Source organism: Apostichopus japonicus, chromosome 6 (assembly GCF_037975245.1).
Source record: "Apostichopus japonicus isolate 1M-3 chromosome 6, ASM3797524v1, whole genome shotgun sequence".
Lineage (NCBI taxonomy): Eukaryota > Metazoa > Echinodermata > Holothuroidea > Aspidochirotida > Stichopodidae > Apostichopus > Apostichopus japonicus.
The window spans coordinates 7,415,825-7,432,254 of record NC_092566.1 but is presented as its reverse complement, the minus strand read 5'-3'; the positions used below and the strand labels follow the sequence as shown (position 1 = coordinate 7,432,254).

Sequence of the window (16,430 nt, the reverse complement as noted above, 5' to 3'; positions counted from 1 at the left end):
CAACATATTTTATACCAAACCTTTCAAGTTACACTCAAAACAAGATTGCAATGGATCTGAACAAAATGATTGAGTCCTAGAATATTTCATTTATTTATATAATAATTCATTTATTCATTATTAATTCATTATAGATACAATTCATGAATAAACTAAGAAGCTATACTATATTATGCTAGTATCAAGGTAAACATCAAAAGGTTACTAGTTCAGACAAATAATTAGTCTATAAGGAAGGTTCCAAGCTCTTCTGTTTGAATAAAGATTGCTGCACGGTAAAATGAAAAGAATTTACGAAGGATCGAATTCTACGTAATATGATAATTTTCTTAATTCCTTTTGGATTAAGTTAGAAAACACTTCTGTGCAGGAAATTGGGGGGGGGGGTGGGTTGCTTTTCATCATCCTGAAGTCTTCTTGACATCTTGTTAAACTAGGTTCAAATAAAGTTGAATTAGAGATTAATATGGTGATCAGTTCGTTGTTAGAGATATTTCTCCGCTCAGACACTTTCTTGTGTTAGTGTTGCTCACATACAAGAAAAGTCAGTCAACAGTATTAAACAAATTTCACTTGTTGGTAAGGTCAAAGCTAACAAACGGAAGTGTTGATGGATTTGTGATCAAAACTCATCTCAATACAAAGCCAAAATATGAAAATAATAACGTCAGAAACAGCTGTTTTTTTTTACAAAATGCCTATCTAAAGAATAGTGCCAAGGAAAAGTGAACAAATATGAAAACATAATTGGTAAAATTGACACTACTATGCTGCTGCTTGAACATAGTTTATCAATTTTGTTTCACTTGTGTTGTAAACTATGTCAATACATTATGTGTGTTACTGTCAACACATTCACCATTCTGCATACATCACATTGAGATGGATTGGGAGTCTCTGTGTCAAGGGATACCCACAGCAACGACCCCATGTAGAATCGATGATTGATCGACTCGGAAAGTCCTATGTGATGTCTGATGGATTGCGGAGCATTGGCTTGTAAAATTAGTATTGGATGATTTTAGCTGTGGGAATGTAGGATTGGGCACATCTAAGACAAAATCAAGGAAATCGTATCGACCTATATAGCTATTTGAACCATTATGGGATAGTCTTTTGGAGGGTTAAATAAGCCAGTAGCAAACAGTTTGGTGACGGATTGTTTCATTCAAAATGGAGGCAAGAATGGGGAAGGATGGAGGGTAGCAGGAGAGGGGGATGGGGGTGGGGGTTGTATAAGGAGGAGAATGGATTTAAGTTTAATAAAACTCTAGTTACTCCTGGTGTTTCAATTGTGGGTTTAGTTGTGATGAAAAAATGGGTGAATGTAAGAAGAGAGATACATGGACAAATTATATGAGATCAAAATGGAAACTATAACTTACACTTTGGCCTGATGTATTCGAATTTGTGCTGACATAAATTAATTTGGAAGGAATCGCAAAGATGGTACACTGTTGTATGTGTATGACTCCCTTTGAAGAGTTTTCATCATTTCATCGTAACACATTTGGAATTTCCATGATTAATTACTCTTACCGATTGAAACCATCTCCACTCACACCCACAGGATTACCTGACTCCGCTGCACGTAGCAGCTCATTGCGGACATCATCGTGTGGCCAAGCTTCTCCTCGATCGTAAAGCTACTGCAGACGCTAGAGCCTTGGTGAGTGACAAACTGTCATCTTCTCTCCCACCCCCCTCCCCCTCCTCCCCCTCCATCCCCTCCACCTCCATCCCCATATTGCCAATTAAAGTTACTCGCAAATACTGGATTAGTGTTGCATTGTGACACAGGTACTTGTAAAGACTGGACTGTTGTCACACTTAATCACACAGATTCTTGAAACTGATGAACTGCGGTCACACTGTGACAATACATGTGCAATACATAGACTGTTGTCACATTGCATGACATGTGGTTGTACTGACTGGACTGTTGTCATACTGTGACATCGATACTTGACTTCTGTCTTACTGCTGTCTTGTACTGTGAAGCAGACACTTTGCATTGACTGGACTGCTAGCACACTGTGACACTGGTACTTGTACTGACTTGACTGTTGTGACACTGTATAACACTGCAAGGACTGGACTGCTATCACACTGTGACACTGGTACTGAAGTGACTGCTGTGACACTGTATGACACTGCAATGACTTGGCTGCTATCACACTGTGACAGATACTTGCATGACTGGACTGTTGTCACACTGTTTTACACAGGTACTTGCAATGACTGGACTGTTGTCACAGTACTGTTAGTACATTGTGTGACACAGACAATTGCAGGGCATTGACCATTGTCACAGTGTAAGATTCAAGTGTTGATTACATAAGCATGACCGAAGCTTGAACAGCAAATGATCAACAAAAAGAATGCTTTGACTGCGACGAAAGTTCTCTTGATGAAAAGGTAAAATAATTTGTGTTTAAATCAATGGCTTTCAATCAGAACTGTCAAAATTGCTGGATGCACACCATTTTATCATGATGACAGAAGATTTTTGAAAACCAGCCAACTTCGTTTCTTATGATTTTTCTTTTCTTTTGACAATTTTTCCTCTGGCAATTTCTATATTTTAGTTGAATTTTAATATTGAACAGCCATAGTTATGTTCTTCAAATTTGATGAAGCAGGTGTTTGCCTGTTTGTTGCGGCTTTCCGGGCAAACTTTTTGCGGTGATATTTATTTTCATCTAAATTTCTCACAACAGAATGGATTTACCCCACTCCACATCGCCTGCAAGAAGAACCGTATCAAGGTCATTGAACTTCTCTTGAAGTACGGTGCCTCCATTCACGCTACGACAGAGGTACGAATTTTATCTGATTTTTTTTTAATTACAAGACTTTTAATAACATTCAACTTGATGACAGTACCTACTTGTGCCATTTCAGGTGCAAGTAATTCACATCCATCATTTCCACCAAGACCAGGGCAAACCAATGCAAAGATTAATTATCTTTGTTAATTCTCAGAAGATTAACTTTACACTTTTTCACCTGCGCTGGAAAATAATATTTGTAATTAAGAGTAAAATTTGTGAAATTGTTTCTGGCAATCTAAGATTGTTTACAATGGCAATATTGAATAAAACGCAAGGTATGACAAGTGTAACTTGGTAGTTTCCATTCTCAGTGGAGTAGCTGGGAATTACCTCATGGAGGGTGGTCGGGGTGAGGGAGGGGAATCATTTACAAAGGTTAGCATTGTCGAAGGTGGAAATGTAGGATCAGGAGGGAATTGTTTCACCCTTTCCTTTGTACTGCCCAGCCTGCTACACTGTGTTCCTTCTTTTTCTGTGATGGGGGAGTTAATTAGCTAATTTACTGGACAGACGAAAGGTTTAAAGATGAGGAGTAGCGAGGGAGATGGTTGTGTGTTGGGAAGAAAGGAAGAGGGGGGAGGGGTGGCAGTGTAAGGGGCTTGTGCCTAAATTACCATCCATCCAACACTTTCTTTTTTCCTCATTACATCTTTGTTATTTTACCCCCTTTTCTCCTCTATAGTCTGGACTGACCCCACTGCATGCGGCAGCCTTCATGGGCAATGTTCAAATTGTCCCATACTTGATCAAGAATGGTGCCAAGGTTAATGTAACCAATGTGGTAAGTCTTTCTTTCTTCTTTTTTTTTTTGGGGGGGTAGGGGGAGGGGGTGGTGTTTAGTATTATTGAGATATGAATCACTAAGCTGCAACTTTGGACCTGTACAAGTAAATGGTTGGTATGTGGGTCACAAGGTGTTTTTAGAGGATTGTAAGGTTATGTTGAATAGAATTTAATGGCATTAAATATTTGACATCATTGATTGATTTCAGGAAATTCAAGGAAAGGCTGGGGGATGGGGGTGTGGGGGGGGTAGGGGAATATTGGAAAATTAGGGCTTAGTATGTTGACAGGGGCTGAGGCTAAGATGGGACATAGTTTATAGTGTTAGATTAATGTATTGAATTTATCCACTCTTAAGGTTAACTACAGAATGTTGTGAAAGAAAAGAGGAGTTTGTTGTGGGGGTTGGGGTTATTTTGTGAGGGGTGGGGTATGTTGTGGAGATGAGGTATGTTGTGGGAGTGGGTGTATGTAGTGGGGGGCTAGGGGTTGGGATTGGTTCAAGCAATGAGGTGCTGATTGGTCAAAATTGTAGTGATTATAGGGTGAGGTTGTAAGGCGCAGTTGCACTTTACTGACTTTAAACACCAAAGTGAGCCTTTGTGGAATCGTGCATATGTTTCATCCTTTCGACAGAGAGGCGAGACTCCGCTGCATCTCGCAGCACGCTCCAACCAGATAGACGTGATGAAGATCCTCATCGATAACGGCGCCACGGTGGATGCATGTGCGCACGAGAACCAGACCCCTCTCCATATCGCAGCCAGGCTCGGAAATGCGGAGATAGTCACTCTCCTGTTGGAGAAAGGTGCCAACGCTGACGCACAGACTCGCGACCAGTACACCGCCCTCCACATCGCAGCCCGTGAAGGAAAAGAAGATGTGGCTGCCGTTCTCCTTGATCGCGGTGCCACCCTCTCCATGAAAACCAAGGTAACCTACTGCTCATTTCATTAATAAAAGGAAAAATTGGATGTGCCATTTAGAGAAAGAACGATGACAATTTACACTGTTTTACACCTTAACTTCTTGCTTATAACTATACTGCAAGATTCAAAGAGTTTAAGGAATCAAGCATAGACAAAGATTTTCATACAGAATTTTGGATATGTAAATCATTTGTGCATTTTTGTCTGAGTTTTTTATATTTTATACCTCTTATTTCTTGTTTTATCTGCAGAAAGACTTCACTCCTCTTCATGTCGCTGCCAAATATGGCCGGCTAGAGGTAGCATCACTCCTTTTACGAAATTATGCAGCACCGGATGCCAAAGCTCAGGTATGTATTTGAAGAGACGACGTGACAGTCATATAATCTCTGTTCCCATCTCAGGAAGGCAATTTGGATGGCTGTTAGCTTGTCGAGTTTGTATCGAGTAACAAAACTCACGGACAGAATCAATCCAGAAACCAAAACCTTGATTTGCTGAGTTTTATTCTGTCAGTGAGTTGATCACAGTCTGTGTAAATTAAGATGGACTCTCACGTGCCATCATGGAGGTCCTACATCTTTGAGATGTGGAGAAATAGGAACTCAGTTCTCAGTGCAATTTGAACGACTAACTACGTCCAGCCAATCGCAATACTAGATTTTGATCACGAGATAACGTGGACCAATCAGTCTGCAGCAATCTACATATAATGCATAATCATTTGGTCACAGAGCAAAGGTAAGATAGATACATGATACAATGTATTCACTTTTAGTTGAAAACGTCATCTGAAATATCTTCGTGACAAATTTTCAGGGATATTTGAAAAGCTAATGCAACACCACAGGAAAGTCTCTATAAAAAAGTGATTGTGTCTTAATAGGTAATAACACTTTAAGGAAATTGATTTCTTTGCACGGTATGGCTAAACAGAGTACTGACTGGGAAATATTAGACAATGGAAAATAGCCGAGAAATTTACTGCTGGAACGGGATTTGAACCAATGACCTCTGGGTTTCAAGCCCAGTGCTCTATCAACTGAGCAAGCCAGCCCTCAGCTGGTGACGATCCTTATTAAATTTCTTTACTCTTTCCCAAGAAAAAAAAAATTGTATTGAAATATAGTCCTGGTATTTACTTTATACCTAAAAAACCCCATCTTTTATTGCTTTACATCACACTAACTATAGTTAACTTGAGAAGTAAAATACTCCAATATTAACTGGTTTTTATCTCTCACCCTTTCCAGAATGGTCTCACCCCTCTTCACATCGCTGCACACTACGATAATGTCGACGTTGCTATGCTGCTCTTAGACCATGGTGCCTCGCCTCACACGGCAGCAAAGGTAGGCTCTTCAGGGCATCCTTACATGGTTGGCAAAGAAAGAAATCTAGCATTAAGCTTGAAGTTCAATCGACTGATTCGACTTTCATTTCTAATCAGGGTTCCAAAGTTTCATTTCCTAGTGGCATTCTGGTAAAATGTCTTGCCAAACTTCTAGCAACCAAAAGATACTGAGAACAATAGAGTATTGTACTTTTTAATAGAGCTCAATTACAATGCCTTTAAATGTCAATGTTTAAAATGTTAACAACATTAAAACACTGATTGACTTCCATTCACTTATCAGTGTTAGAAAGTTGTATTTCAAAGTGTCGTGCTGATACAAATATCTTACAACCTCCTTCCTTCCCCCCCCCCACTGTGGTAGACATGCATATCGAAGTATAATTGTTATTATTAGATCTGAATAACATTGCCTTTAATAATTTGATTGTTATTTATTTGTTATTTACCTTTAGAATGGTTTCACACCACTTCATATTGCTGCCAAGAAGAATCAGATGGACGTGGCGACCACCCTCTTAGAGTACGGTGCAGAACCAAACGCCACCACCAAACACGGTATCAGTCCTGTTCACCTGGCAGCCTTAGAGGGCCATTCAGACATGCTCTCGCTTCTCCTAGAACGGGGTGCAAAACCAGACATTGTATCAAAGGTGAGGTTCATTCCACTCCCAAACATTTCTATCAAATAAATGGGTGGGTCATATCAGATATAATTACAAGCAATTTTGGATTCATATTTTTCATCAGTTCCTGGTGAACGTATCTCTCCTGGTTTTGTCAAATGTTTCAAAATTTGGAAGTTACATTTGTGGGTTGGTTTGTATCTTCAGTTAGTTCACAAGCCAGTGCCTGTCCAATGTTCATTCCATGAATTGATATAAACTATCATTGTAAATTTATATCAGTGTTCATTTACCACTTCCCCCTCGACTTTGATTTGTCAATGGGTAGAAAAGGTTTATACGATAAAATTGCATTATCTGGAAGCACGGAACATGTTTTAATCCCTGCTAATGAAGGTTGCGTCCTAAACTTAACACATCTGTTGCTTGTCCTTGTGAAGACTGGTTTTGATGAGAAGTTTAATTTTGATTTTCTGTTTCTTTAGAATGGCCTGACACCTCTTCATCTAGCGGCTCAAGAAGACCAGTTGAACTGCGCTGTCATCCTCGTCAATAGCAAAGCTGAAATCGACCCCAAAACCAAGGCCGGCTACACACCCTTGCATGTGGCTTGTCACCATGGCAACATAAAGACTGCCACCTATCTCTTGGAACATGATGCAAGTGTCCATGAGAAGACCAAGGTATGGGTGTTGATTGGGAAGCCTGAGTTTTGACACATTTTTGCAGCTTAGATAGTAAGCTTTGTAGATAATTAATGGCATGTGAATACAAAGAAAATCAGTCACTGTGAATGACTACTGAGTAGAGATAATATTAACATTATGATTCCCATATTATATTCTTCAAGATACCTTCTTTAAAATTTGATTGATCAAAGATAAAAAAAAAATTTTGTTGTTGGAAAGTTTTGCCTTTTAAAGTTTTAAACCAATAGAATATTTATTTCCCTGAGCTGTAGAAGAACCAAACCTTTGAGTTTGATATACCAGATTTTTATGTAAAAAACTGTATTTTGACTTAAACTCTCCTGAAATGTTTCTTTCTTGTTTTGATTCCATTTCTCTCTAGCACGGGCTGACTCCTCTCCATCAAGGAGCACAGCAGGGTCATGTCGGGATCGTCAACATCCTACTCGCCCACAGCGCAGACCCTAATGAGAAAGCAAATGTAAGTAGCGATTCACCTGTCTGTAGAAAAGAAATTAAATATTATAAGCCACAGATAATTTTCAGTATTCCGTCCTTGCCCTCTTTCCTCAGCCCCCACATGAACCTTTCCTTTCTTACCCAACTTTTCATAAATTGTTTTCCCGTCAAAAAGGAATTGGATGTTACTGTATGCTTGGTGATTCTTATTTAATTCATAGGTTTGCAGATTTGCTATATCTGATAATATGTAAATTTTCTCCTTGAGCGTGTTACAGAAAATATCAAAGATGTTGTTGAGTTGATGCCAGGATGGTAACCTTCTTCAATTCCTCCTTCAGAAAACAAAACAAAAAAGAACGATCAATTTACAAAAAGCTTGACATTTGGTTAAAGTTCCCAGACTGCTGAAATCATTTTTAATAAACAATATTCAAGAACCTTGACATCCAAGGAATTATGACAACTCTGAAAATACCCAAGAGAGATTTTACCAAAATGCTGTTGGTTCAAAAGCATAAACATTTATCTTTAACGTGGAAAGTGTAGCTTTGAGAGCATTTTATTGAAAGAGAAAAATTTGCCTCGTCGTTGCAAATTTTGATGCCAATGTAGGTGAGATCTTGAGCACTAAACGTATTGCTCATCTGTTGGGCTAGTGACTTAGCAAGTGCTGAATTCAATGACACAGTCAGTTTGAGATGTCTGAAAGAAACATCCTTTCAAAATTAAAAGCTTGCACCTTCAAACTAGGTTTTTTTTTTAAAAACAAATATGCCATATTTACCAATAAGTTTTAACACTGTAATGGAACAGAATGACTTGAAATTGGAAAATATTTGGTTTCATTTTCTGATATGAATGTGTTCGATTTTTAGTCATCATTGGGGTTGTTCTAGCAGACATGTTTTATATCCACTCTTCAGTGGAAAGTGGGTTTAGAAAGTGGGTTTGGAAGTGGGTTTGGAAAGAAGTCACTAGCTTGACAAAAACATTTCAAAAAGATGAGAAAAAGTTTTCATTTTTTCTGACAAAGTAAGAATTTGTTCAGAGAAAAGGACCAATCAAATTTGTTTAAATGATTTCTCTTTCAGAATGGCTACACCCCACTGGCTATCGCCAAGCGCCTTGGTTACATCTCAGTGGTCAACACCTTGACCATTGTCACCGAAGAAACAACCGTAGTCATCTCGGTATGTGTGTTTTCAGTTTTTATTACTGACTGCCTAATGTGCTTAAAGTAATAGAAAACTCACCCCCCCCCCCCACCCTTAACTGTTCTCTTCAAGTTGGTTTTCTAAAAAGCTGTAAATTTTGTGAATTCTTGTCACACTTTGATTTGAAGAGATAATCCTTCCTCCATACCCCAGCAAAATTCATCTTTCAAGCCTTTGACTTTCTCTGACACAATATCCTCGCAACCCACAAGGCATGGATATGTAGCTTTCAAAAGAGACAAATTAGTAGTCCTAGTTGAATATATGTAAAGGCATTTTAAGTCATTAAACTTTGTTATTCTGTGAAGTTGAATAACTTGAAAGACACCATAACTTTTTTCCAGAAGGAAGGGATTGATGCCAGTTGGTGCCTTGGGGAGGGGGGAGGGGAGGGGGCTATCTTGTGGCATTGGGTGATCAAGAAAATGAATAATAACCACCATCTAAATGAGTAATATCTTGTCTTCTATTGCTTGACAAACCTTTATTGCAATATCCATAAAACCCATTCCATCTATAAAACAAGAGACTTTCATTGGGGGCTGATGAACATCATATAAGTAGTGAAATGTAAAGTGGCTGTTTAAAAGGCAAGCAACCATTAATGAAGGAAATATCTTTCTTGAGTCGTTGCTGCTGTTTTTATTATCTTTTATCGAGATCAAAATTTACGTCATTCTGTAGTCCTCATTTTCATTTGTGCTCATTTAATAAATTTATCTCACAACCTTCCCTGTAGCCCAATGATGAAAAACTTAAAGTGCAAGTCCCTGAAACTATGCAAATCAACTTTATGTCCGATTCCGACGATGAAGGTAAGTTTTTACACCATTTTATTATTCTCTCTTTCTTGAATTCAAATTTTAAATTTTGTTTCCCCCTTTGTTTTTAGTTTCTGCATTTCACATACTTAGTTAAATTTCCTGTTTTGCAAGTTACATCAATGTTATATTCTGACAATGAACTGTTTCCTCCTCACCTTGAGTTGTCTTTGGCCTTTAACAACGGATATAAATTCCATTATATCCTGTTGTTTTTCCCAGTTTCTGTAAGGACAATGTATTTTTTTTCCATTCTTTTATTTACACTTCTCATGATTTTTCCATGATTTTTCCATGATACCTGTTTTGCCCTATGCTTTAACCTGTGAACAACACTTGTGGGTTTTGTACAAATTTTATCCTTTTCCATGAATTTTCCCCTGTCAAAGATTTGTTTCGTCCATTACTTTGCAAAAACAATTTGTTTTGACTGCAATGTATATACATGTTCATAACGTAGCCAATCATTTCTGCGCTCTCTCTAAATTTGTCCATGACTTTTCTATGACTTTTCCATGACTTTATGAAAACAATTTGTTTTGACTGCAATTTATATACATGTTCATAACGTAGGCAAAAATTTCTGTGCTCTTTCAATATTTGTCCATGACTTTTCCATGACATCTGCTTCTATTTTTGATGATCCATGAAAGGATTTGCTATGAATTGCAAATAAGTTGATTGTCAAAGTAGTAAACAAATGCTTTGTTTAGATATTTGAAGAAAACACATCTTCTGAATGTTGCCCATCTCCTTAAATTTTTTTTGTATTGAATTGCATTTTCTTGGTAACCAAATTTTTACAACTTGTAATGTATTGAACTTTCTCTCCCTATTACCATGTTTTTCTCCCTTTTCTCAAACATTCAATCAATATAGTGCTTTTATCCATGACACTAATCTTCTAGTTTTGAGATTTTGTGCGAAGACTGTGACAGCAAATCGATAGAAACAGACTGTAGGAACCCAATCAATAAACCTGACTTTGGTCTGAATTTCTGAAATTTATCAAATCATTTCCTAGCAGATTTAACTAATTTATACCGATTTCAGTTATTAAAAATGTAGTTATTGATTAACAGCTGTGGAATTAATTACTTGTCTCTTTCTAAAGTCTATGTAAAGTCTGCCGATGACCCAATAACTATCAATAATACTTGTACTGTTGTTTGTTCACTTGTTTACCCTGTGAAAATCTTTTCAAACAACGATTATAGCACCTACAAATACATACTAGGAAGTGGCAATGTGATTTTGAGGGATGGGGGAGGTGGGAGGGGGGGTGGGTGAGTGGAGAGGGAAATTTTATGAAGCTGTTTGAGTATCTGATTTGGGAAAGTGGTATATCTTACTTACACACAGATGTGGTACACAAGATTGTGTCAAATGGCTTTTGGTGTTAGATTTTTAAAGTTTACTGACACAGGTTTCAAGTAAGCTATTTTAAGGAATTCCAAACTGCAGGCATACCTCCTACAGTAGATGCTTTGAAATATTTCAGAGATCAGGGGGGTACGTTAAGTTTGGTAGACGATGTCATTCGTCCAGTATACTTTTTTACTTTTTGTGGTGTTATTACATAACAGATTGAAAGTCACGAATAATTTATATAACTGCTTTTTTCGAGATTTGTTTATACCGAGCATATTTACACGCCATATCTCGTAGCAAGAGTAGCTGAAAAAGATCCCAGTCAAACACAAACTGGAGAAGATGAGCACGGATATCATACAATATCCGAAAGATGTACAATATTTCATAAATAGTTTTACATCTGAGTCCATATTAAGAGCTGGTAGGCAGACTATAAAGATTTCATCTCCACTACGATATATAAGAAAGAACCCTCATTAGCATACATTAGCATATCATTACCATATATCTTGCTGCTTTATTTCATTTTCTGACATATCATGAGATCAGAGATATTTTTTTCCTGAATTTCTAAAATGCCACTTTCACTGAATATAGTCTCTATCAACCTACTGCTTAATACATTCTAAAAACAAAACATTATCTAATCTCTAGTTAGGTAACCCGACAGTGTTTACGTTTCAAAATTACCAAAATGCCTGACAAGAAGTTTGAAAGTGTCTGTTACTATCGTGCGTGACATTCTTCAATTCTAGAATAAAGATCATATGGTTAAAGGCTAGATGTATTAAGGTGCCGGGGGGTTGGGGGGGGGGTGCTTGAGAGTGAAAGATGTTGTTTGGCTTTTTTGCCCTGGCTCTCTCTGTCTTTGGGTGACATTTTTTCAAGAGTATATGGAAGCAATCAAGTGGAAGATGGATTAAAAGATTGGGATAATGTTTGAATTTAAAAATATTTCTGTCTGCGAACACTCATGAAAGAAGATGATGAAGACGGAGACACCCTAAAATGAAAAATCTGTTATGATATAAAATATAAAAATAAAAAAAAAATTAAAAAAATCGTATTAATCAGTTATATGCCCCAAGGATTTAATTAGACGCTACAACTGTTTTGCCACCCTCGTTAGTGGGTTTTCAGATAAGCAGTTTGAGATAAACACAAGCAGGGTTTTAAGTTGATATTGGTAAGGTAAAGTAGAGGGAGGTATTTGATTGAGTTTTTTTTACAAAGATCTTTCCATCATCATCATCTTTGATGTAACCATCTTTGATGTAACCATCTTTGATGTAACCATTGAAAATACATCCTGAGAGCCGAACAGGGTTTTAAGTTGATATTGGTAAGGTGTAGAGGGAGGTATTTGATTAAGTTTTGTTACAAAGATCCTTCCATCATCATCTTTGATGTAACCATCTTTGATGTAACCATCATTGATGTAACCATCATTGATGTAACCATTGAAATACATCCTGACAAATCTCTTTATCTCTTCTGCATGATACATCTTCTTGCTCTATCCGTAGCTGATGGCGATGGTAGGTCCTCCTCATCTTACATTGTTGTTTGCCACTCTCCATCCATATCAACAAAATATTACCTTCTTTCTCTCATTTCTGTATTTTTCAGTTTGATTAATTTTTCTTTCCAAAAATAGCTGTAGAAATTTCTGACATGTAACGGAAGCCATGTAAGAAAGACTGCTTGGTTTTGAGGACTTTTGTCAATGTTGAGAATACCTGGGGAAGGGAGGAGGGATGGGGAGGGGGTGAGGGGGTGCACATGTAGAGTGATCTTGGAGTAATCATGGAAAGAAAAGAAGGTACTGAAGCAAAGTCCTTTACGAAGGTTCCTGAAGTTGTCAAATTTCCTTTGTCTGTTGAATTTGGTTTGGCATTGAGGTGAATGTCTTTACTCAAAATTTTAACAAAATGCAAGAAATTTAAAGAAAAGTCTGAAGCATAACTTTCTTTTGTGGCTTCCAATGTTACACAGTTCAGAACATGAGTGGATCTAGGGGTAAGCTTGCAGAACAAAGATGTAAAAATGATCATGGAAAATAACAAATGCGGCTTTCTTGGACGAAAATTTGTAATAACAATAAAGATAATGGAAAAAGCAGAAGAATGAAATAAAAACCCCATTTAGGCGTTGTTTGGATTTCTGTTCAAGCTTACCCACCAGATTCCTAACCAAGCGAGTTGGCATTTGTATATATTCACTCTCAACATTTATAATCTGCAACCCGTCATCTGGTCAAGTTAACCTAGACATTTTAATTTCATAGAATGAGGGTGGTGTTTACATGTGGTATTAACTATCTTAGTTTTGAGGAAGTTTTCTTATTTATTTATTTATTTAATTATTTATTTATTTATTTTTAATGACTTATTTATTTACTTTGTGTTATTGATGTAGAGGTATTGCCAATCATGACCGGCATTTATTTGGGGGAGTTGTTTAATTTTTTAGTTTAATTGATGTGGAAATATGGTCAGTCGAGTATTAAAGTAGTGCATGAATTTAGCAGCATATTGCTGACGTTTAATTGTTTCAAATAGAAATTTCAGTCGTTTAAATTCTTAGCTAGTTGCAAGAAAATATTTTGTCATTTTTAATTTTGATTTTTTTCATTATGGTTTTTTAATATTCCTATAAAGTGGTAGTTTAAAAAAACTTGTTGCCCTGTTTATGTGATTCCAAATTTCTCCTGTAGTTTGCACATAATGTGACTACTAGACACAGTTACTGAATAGTTTCAAAAACCTGTTAAATATTCCTCACTTATGTATATATTTCTTGCCAATATTAAACATATGGACATATTTATTACATGGTATATAATTTACTTAAAGAATTGAAGGTAACCATGGTGATTTCAAACAAGGGTAAAACAAAAGAAGAAAGTGGCTGTTTGTAAATAAGTTAGGTGGTTGAACATCTGCAAATCATTTCTAAAGACTGAGAGTTTTGGGTAGGAATGGGGGGGGGGGGGTATGGGGGCAGCCTTGAATGAAGTAGAACAATTAATGCAAAGGTTAAAAAAGATAAGGAATCTCTTAAGAAATGAATAATTTTCTCAATTTTGGAATTTTTTTTATTGCGTTTTATTAATTCTCTTCTTTCACCGGTTACGTTAAATTTCTTGCCTACATTTACCCAAAGTTATAATCCTCTTGGGATTTTTTGCCATCAAGATGTTTTTACTTATATATGCAAATAACCTATTAACCTTACATGTTAACTACCTTGTGCTATTATTAACTAACAAGTTCAACTTGTTTTTTTTTTCCTGGTCCCAGCTAATATATTTATCTCAATATTGTACTCCCTAAAAATTCCCCAATATCTATCAACTATTTCCTGAGTAACTCTTCAAAATTTTCTTCTCACTTTGAAAATTCTCCACCTGATCTGCTTTCTCCACTCCCCAAGTTTGTTGTGGAAAAAAGCAAACTTTGACACGCCATTTTCCCCCTTACTTATTTATGCAATTTCTGTGGCCTTTATTTTATTATTTAAAGTGAAATTGTATGTATTTAGTCAAAGACACTTTGCAGTGCTGTGCATTCACTCCTCAGTCGTAAGAGATGTTTAGTCAGTTCTACATGTTTTAAATTCTTGCCCAAATTATCACACTACTTATATTACGGCAAAACTATTCTCATATTTATGATGTTGTAAGATTGTTTGGCGATAGTTTAAAATCAATTACAATTAGAAATCAGTAAGATCTAAAACTAGATTATATTTTAACGAACTTGACTCTAGATGTTTCTTCACAGGCAATGGTAGTAACATATAGTGTTTTTATTACAATAGTAATAGTAGTGCTAGTATAGTTTGTGTTGTTCAATTGACTAGTTTTTTTGTATGGAGTAAAGCATCCAAAGATGTTACATAGCAGGATTAATGCCCTTTGGGCTGGAAGCATTGTTTTATCTCTGTGAGGCATCAAGTGTCAATCAAACTTCTTAAACATCCAAAAACTACCCAAGAGGTAAATACAGGGAACCTATTCTAACATATGATGGGATATTTTTACTCTGACCAATTTCTAATGCACCTTTCTAGCTAGTGGCTACATAGTTATTTTTATTGGTGCATTGGATTCAGCTTTAGATATTCTAAAAATCTATGTGAATATTAGTTTAGCATAAGCTGTCATGTTACATATATATATATTTCTACCCTGGTCTAAACTGGTCTTGTTAATTGTAAGGTTCAGTAATATTTTAGCATGCCAAGGACACTTTCTTACATCTTGGATTGTTTGGTAGTTTAACCCATAAGTTTGCTATGTACATTTTAACTTCACCTGGAGGTTGGGTATTTCTAACAGCCATTTATCATAATTGTGGTATTTTCCCCCAAAGCAACTCATAATGGGTGAACGGTATATGATACCTGTGGTGAATCATGAACTAGCATGCCAAATTCTTTTAATTTATTTCTAAAGTTTGATTCTTATTGATATTAGATGATTCATAGTATTTTTAGTGTGTCCTTTTTTGCCAATTTTGAAAAATGTTACGATGTTGATCCATACAAAAATGCCAACAAAAAATTTAGGTCATTTAGCTTGTCTTGTGTAAAGTTTCAATTCCAAAAGTGAAGCAACAAAATTAAAGGAAAAAAAATGAAATTCCCATGTTTAATACTGCCATGAACAAACAAATTTAGGTCATGTTGCATGCCTAGTCAAGTTTCTTTACTATAGTGAAGCCAAACAAAATGAAAGAAAAACAAATTGAAATTCCCATGTTTAATACTGCCATGAAAAATACAAATTTAGGCCACGTAGCCTGTCTTGCGTTCAAGTTTCAATTGTCATCTTGCCCCCTGTTTAATACTACCATGAAAAGTGCCTGGATATCCAATAAAGGAAATCAAATGGAATACAGTCAATTAACACATTGATTAACCTTTATTTTCTGACAAGAAGATCTATGGTGACTGGTCTCAGTTGAACATTTGGAAATTTAATTTGGATGTGTACTCTGTAGAATTGGGGGAGGGGAGGGGGGGGTGGGGTGGGAATGACAAGCATTTGATATTTTGCGAAAAATTGTTTTACATTATTTACTGGCAAGTTGCATATTAGTTGTGCCTTCCGTGTAATGCGGATGGGAGGAGTACAGAGGTGCAAAATTTGAAAGAATTTATCTATTCTCTGGTTTACGAAATTTTCTCCATTGGAATGGTGAAATACATATGAAACCAAATTTCCATGGACTATTTCGATCCTACTAGGTGTAGCAATTTTGATTCCATGGGTCGTCAATCCCAGCCGTGGGGAACTTTTAGAAGCTATCTTGATCGAGTGACTTTCAAGATGGGGGGG

General features: G+C 36.6%; 1 protein-coding gene across 41 annotated transcripts in view; it reads left to right on the top strand.

Annotated features, from left to right (window-relative positions):
- LOC139968844 (uncharacterized) overlaps positions 1–16,430 on the top strand; it is a 188,241-nt gene that overhangs the window by 110,941 nt on the left and 60,870 nt on the right. For 38 of the 41 annotated variants that reach the window (XM_071973368.1, XM_071973353.1, XM_071973346.1 and 35 more), the window contains 12 exons: positions 1,571–1,669; positions 2,721–2,819; positions 3,517–3,615; positions 4,254–4,550; positions 4,798–4,896; positions 5,800–5,898; positions 6,356–6,553; positions 7,012–7,209; positions 7,598–7,696; positions 8,769–8,867; positions 9,631–9,706; positions 12,613–12,624. In XM_071973368.1, the coding sequence (XP_071829469.1) occupies positions 1,571–1,669; positions 2,721–2,819; positions 3,517–3,615; positions 4,254–4,550; positions 4,798–4,896; positions 5,800–5,898; positions 6,356–6,553; positions 7,012–7,209; positions 7,598–7,696; positions 8,769–8,867; positions 9,631–9,706; positions 12,613–12,624 (1,474 nt within the window). The remainder of the gene's footprint in view (positions 1–1,570; positions 1,670–2,720; positions 2,820–3,516; positions 3,616–4,253; positions 4,551–4,797; positions 4,897–5,799; positions 5,899–6,355; positions 6,554–7,011; positions 7,210–7,597; positions 7,697–8,768; positions 8,868–9,630; positions 9,707–12,612; positions 12,625–16,430) is intronic. The other 3 variants (XM_071973347.1, XM_071973388.1, XM_071973369.1) reach the window with 1 other exon arrangement.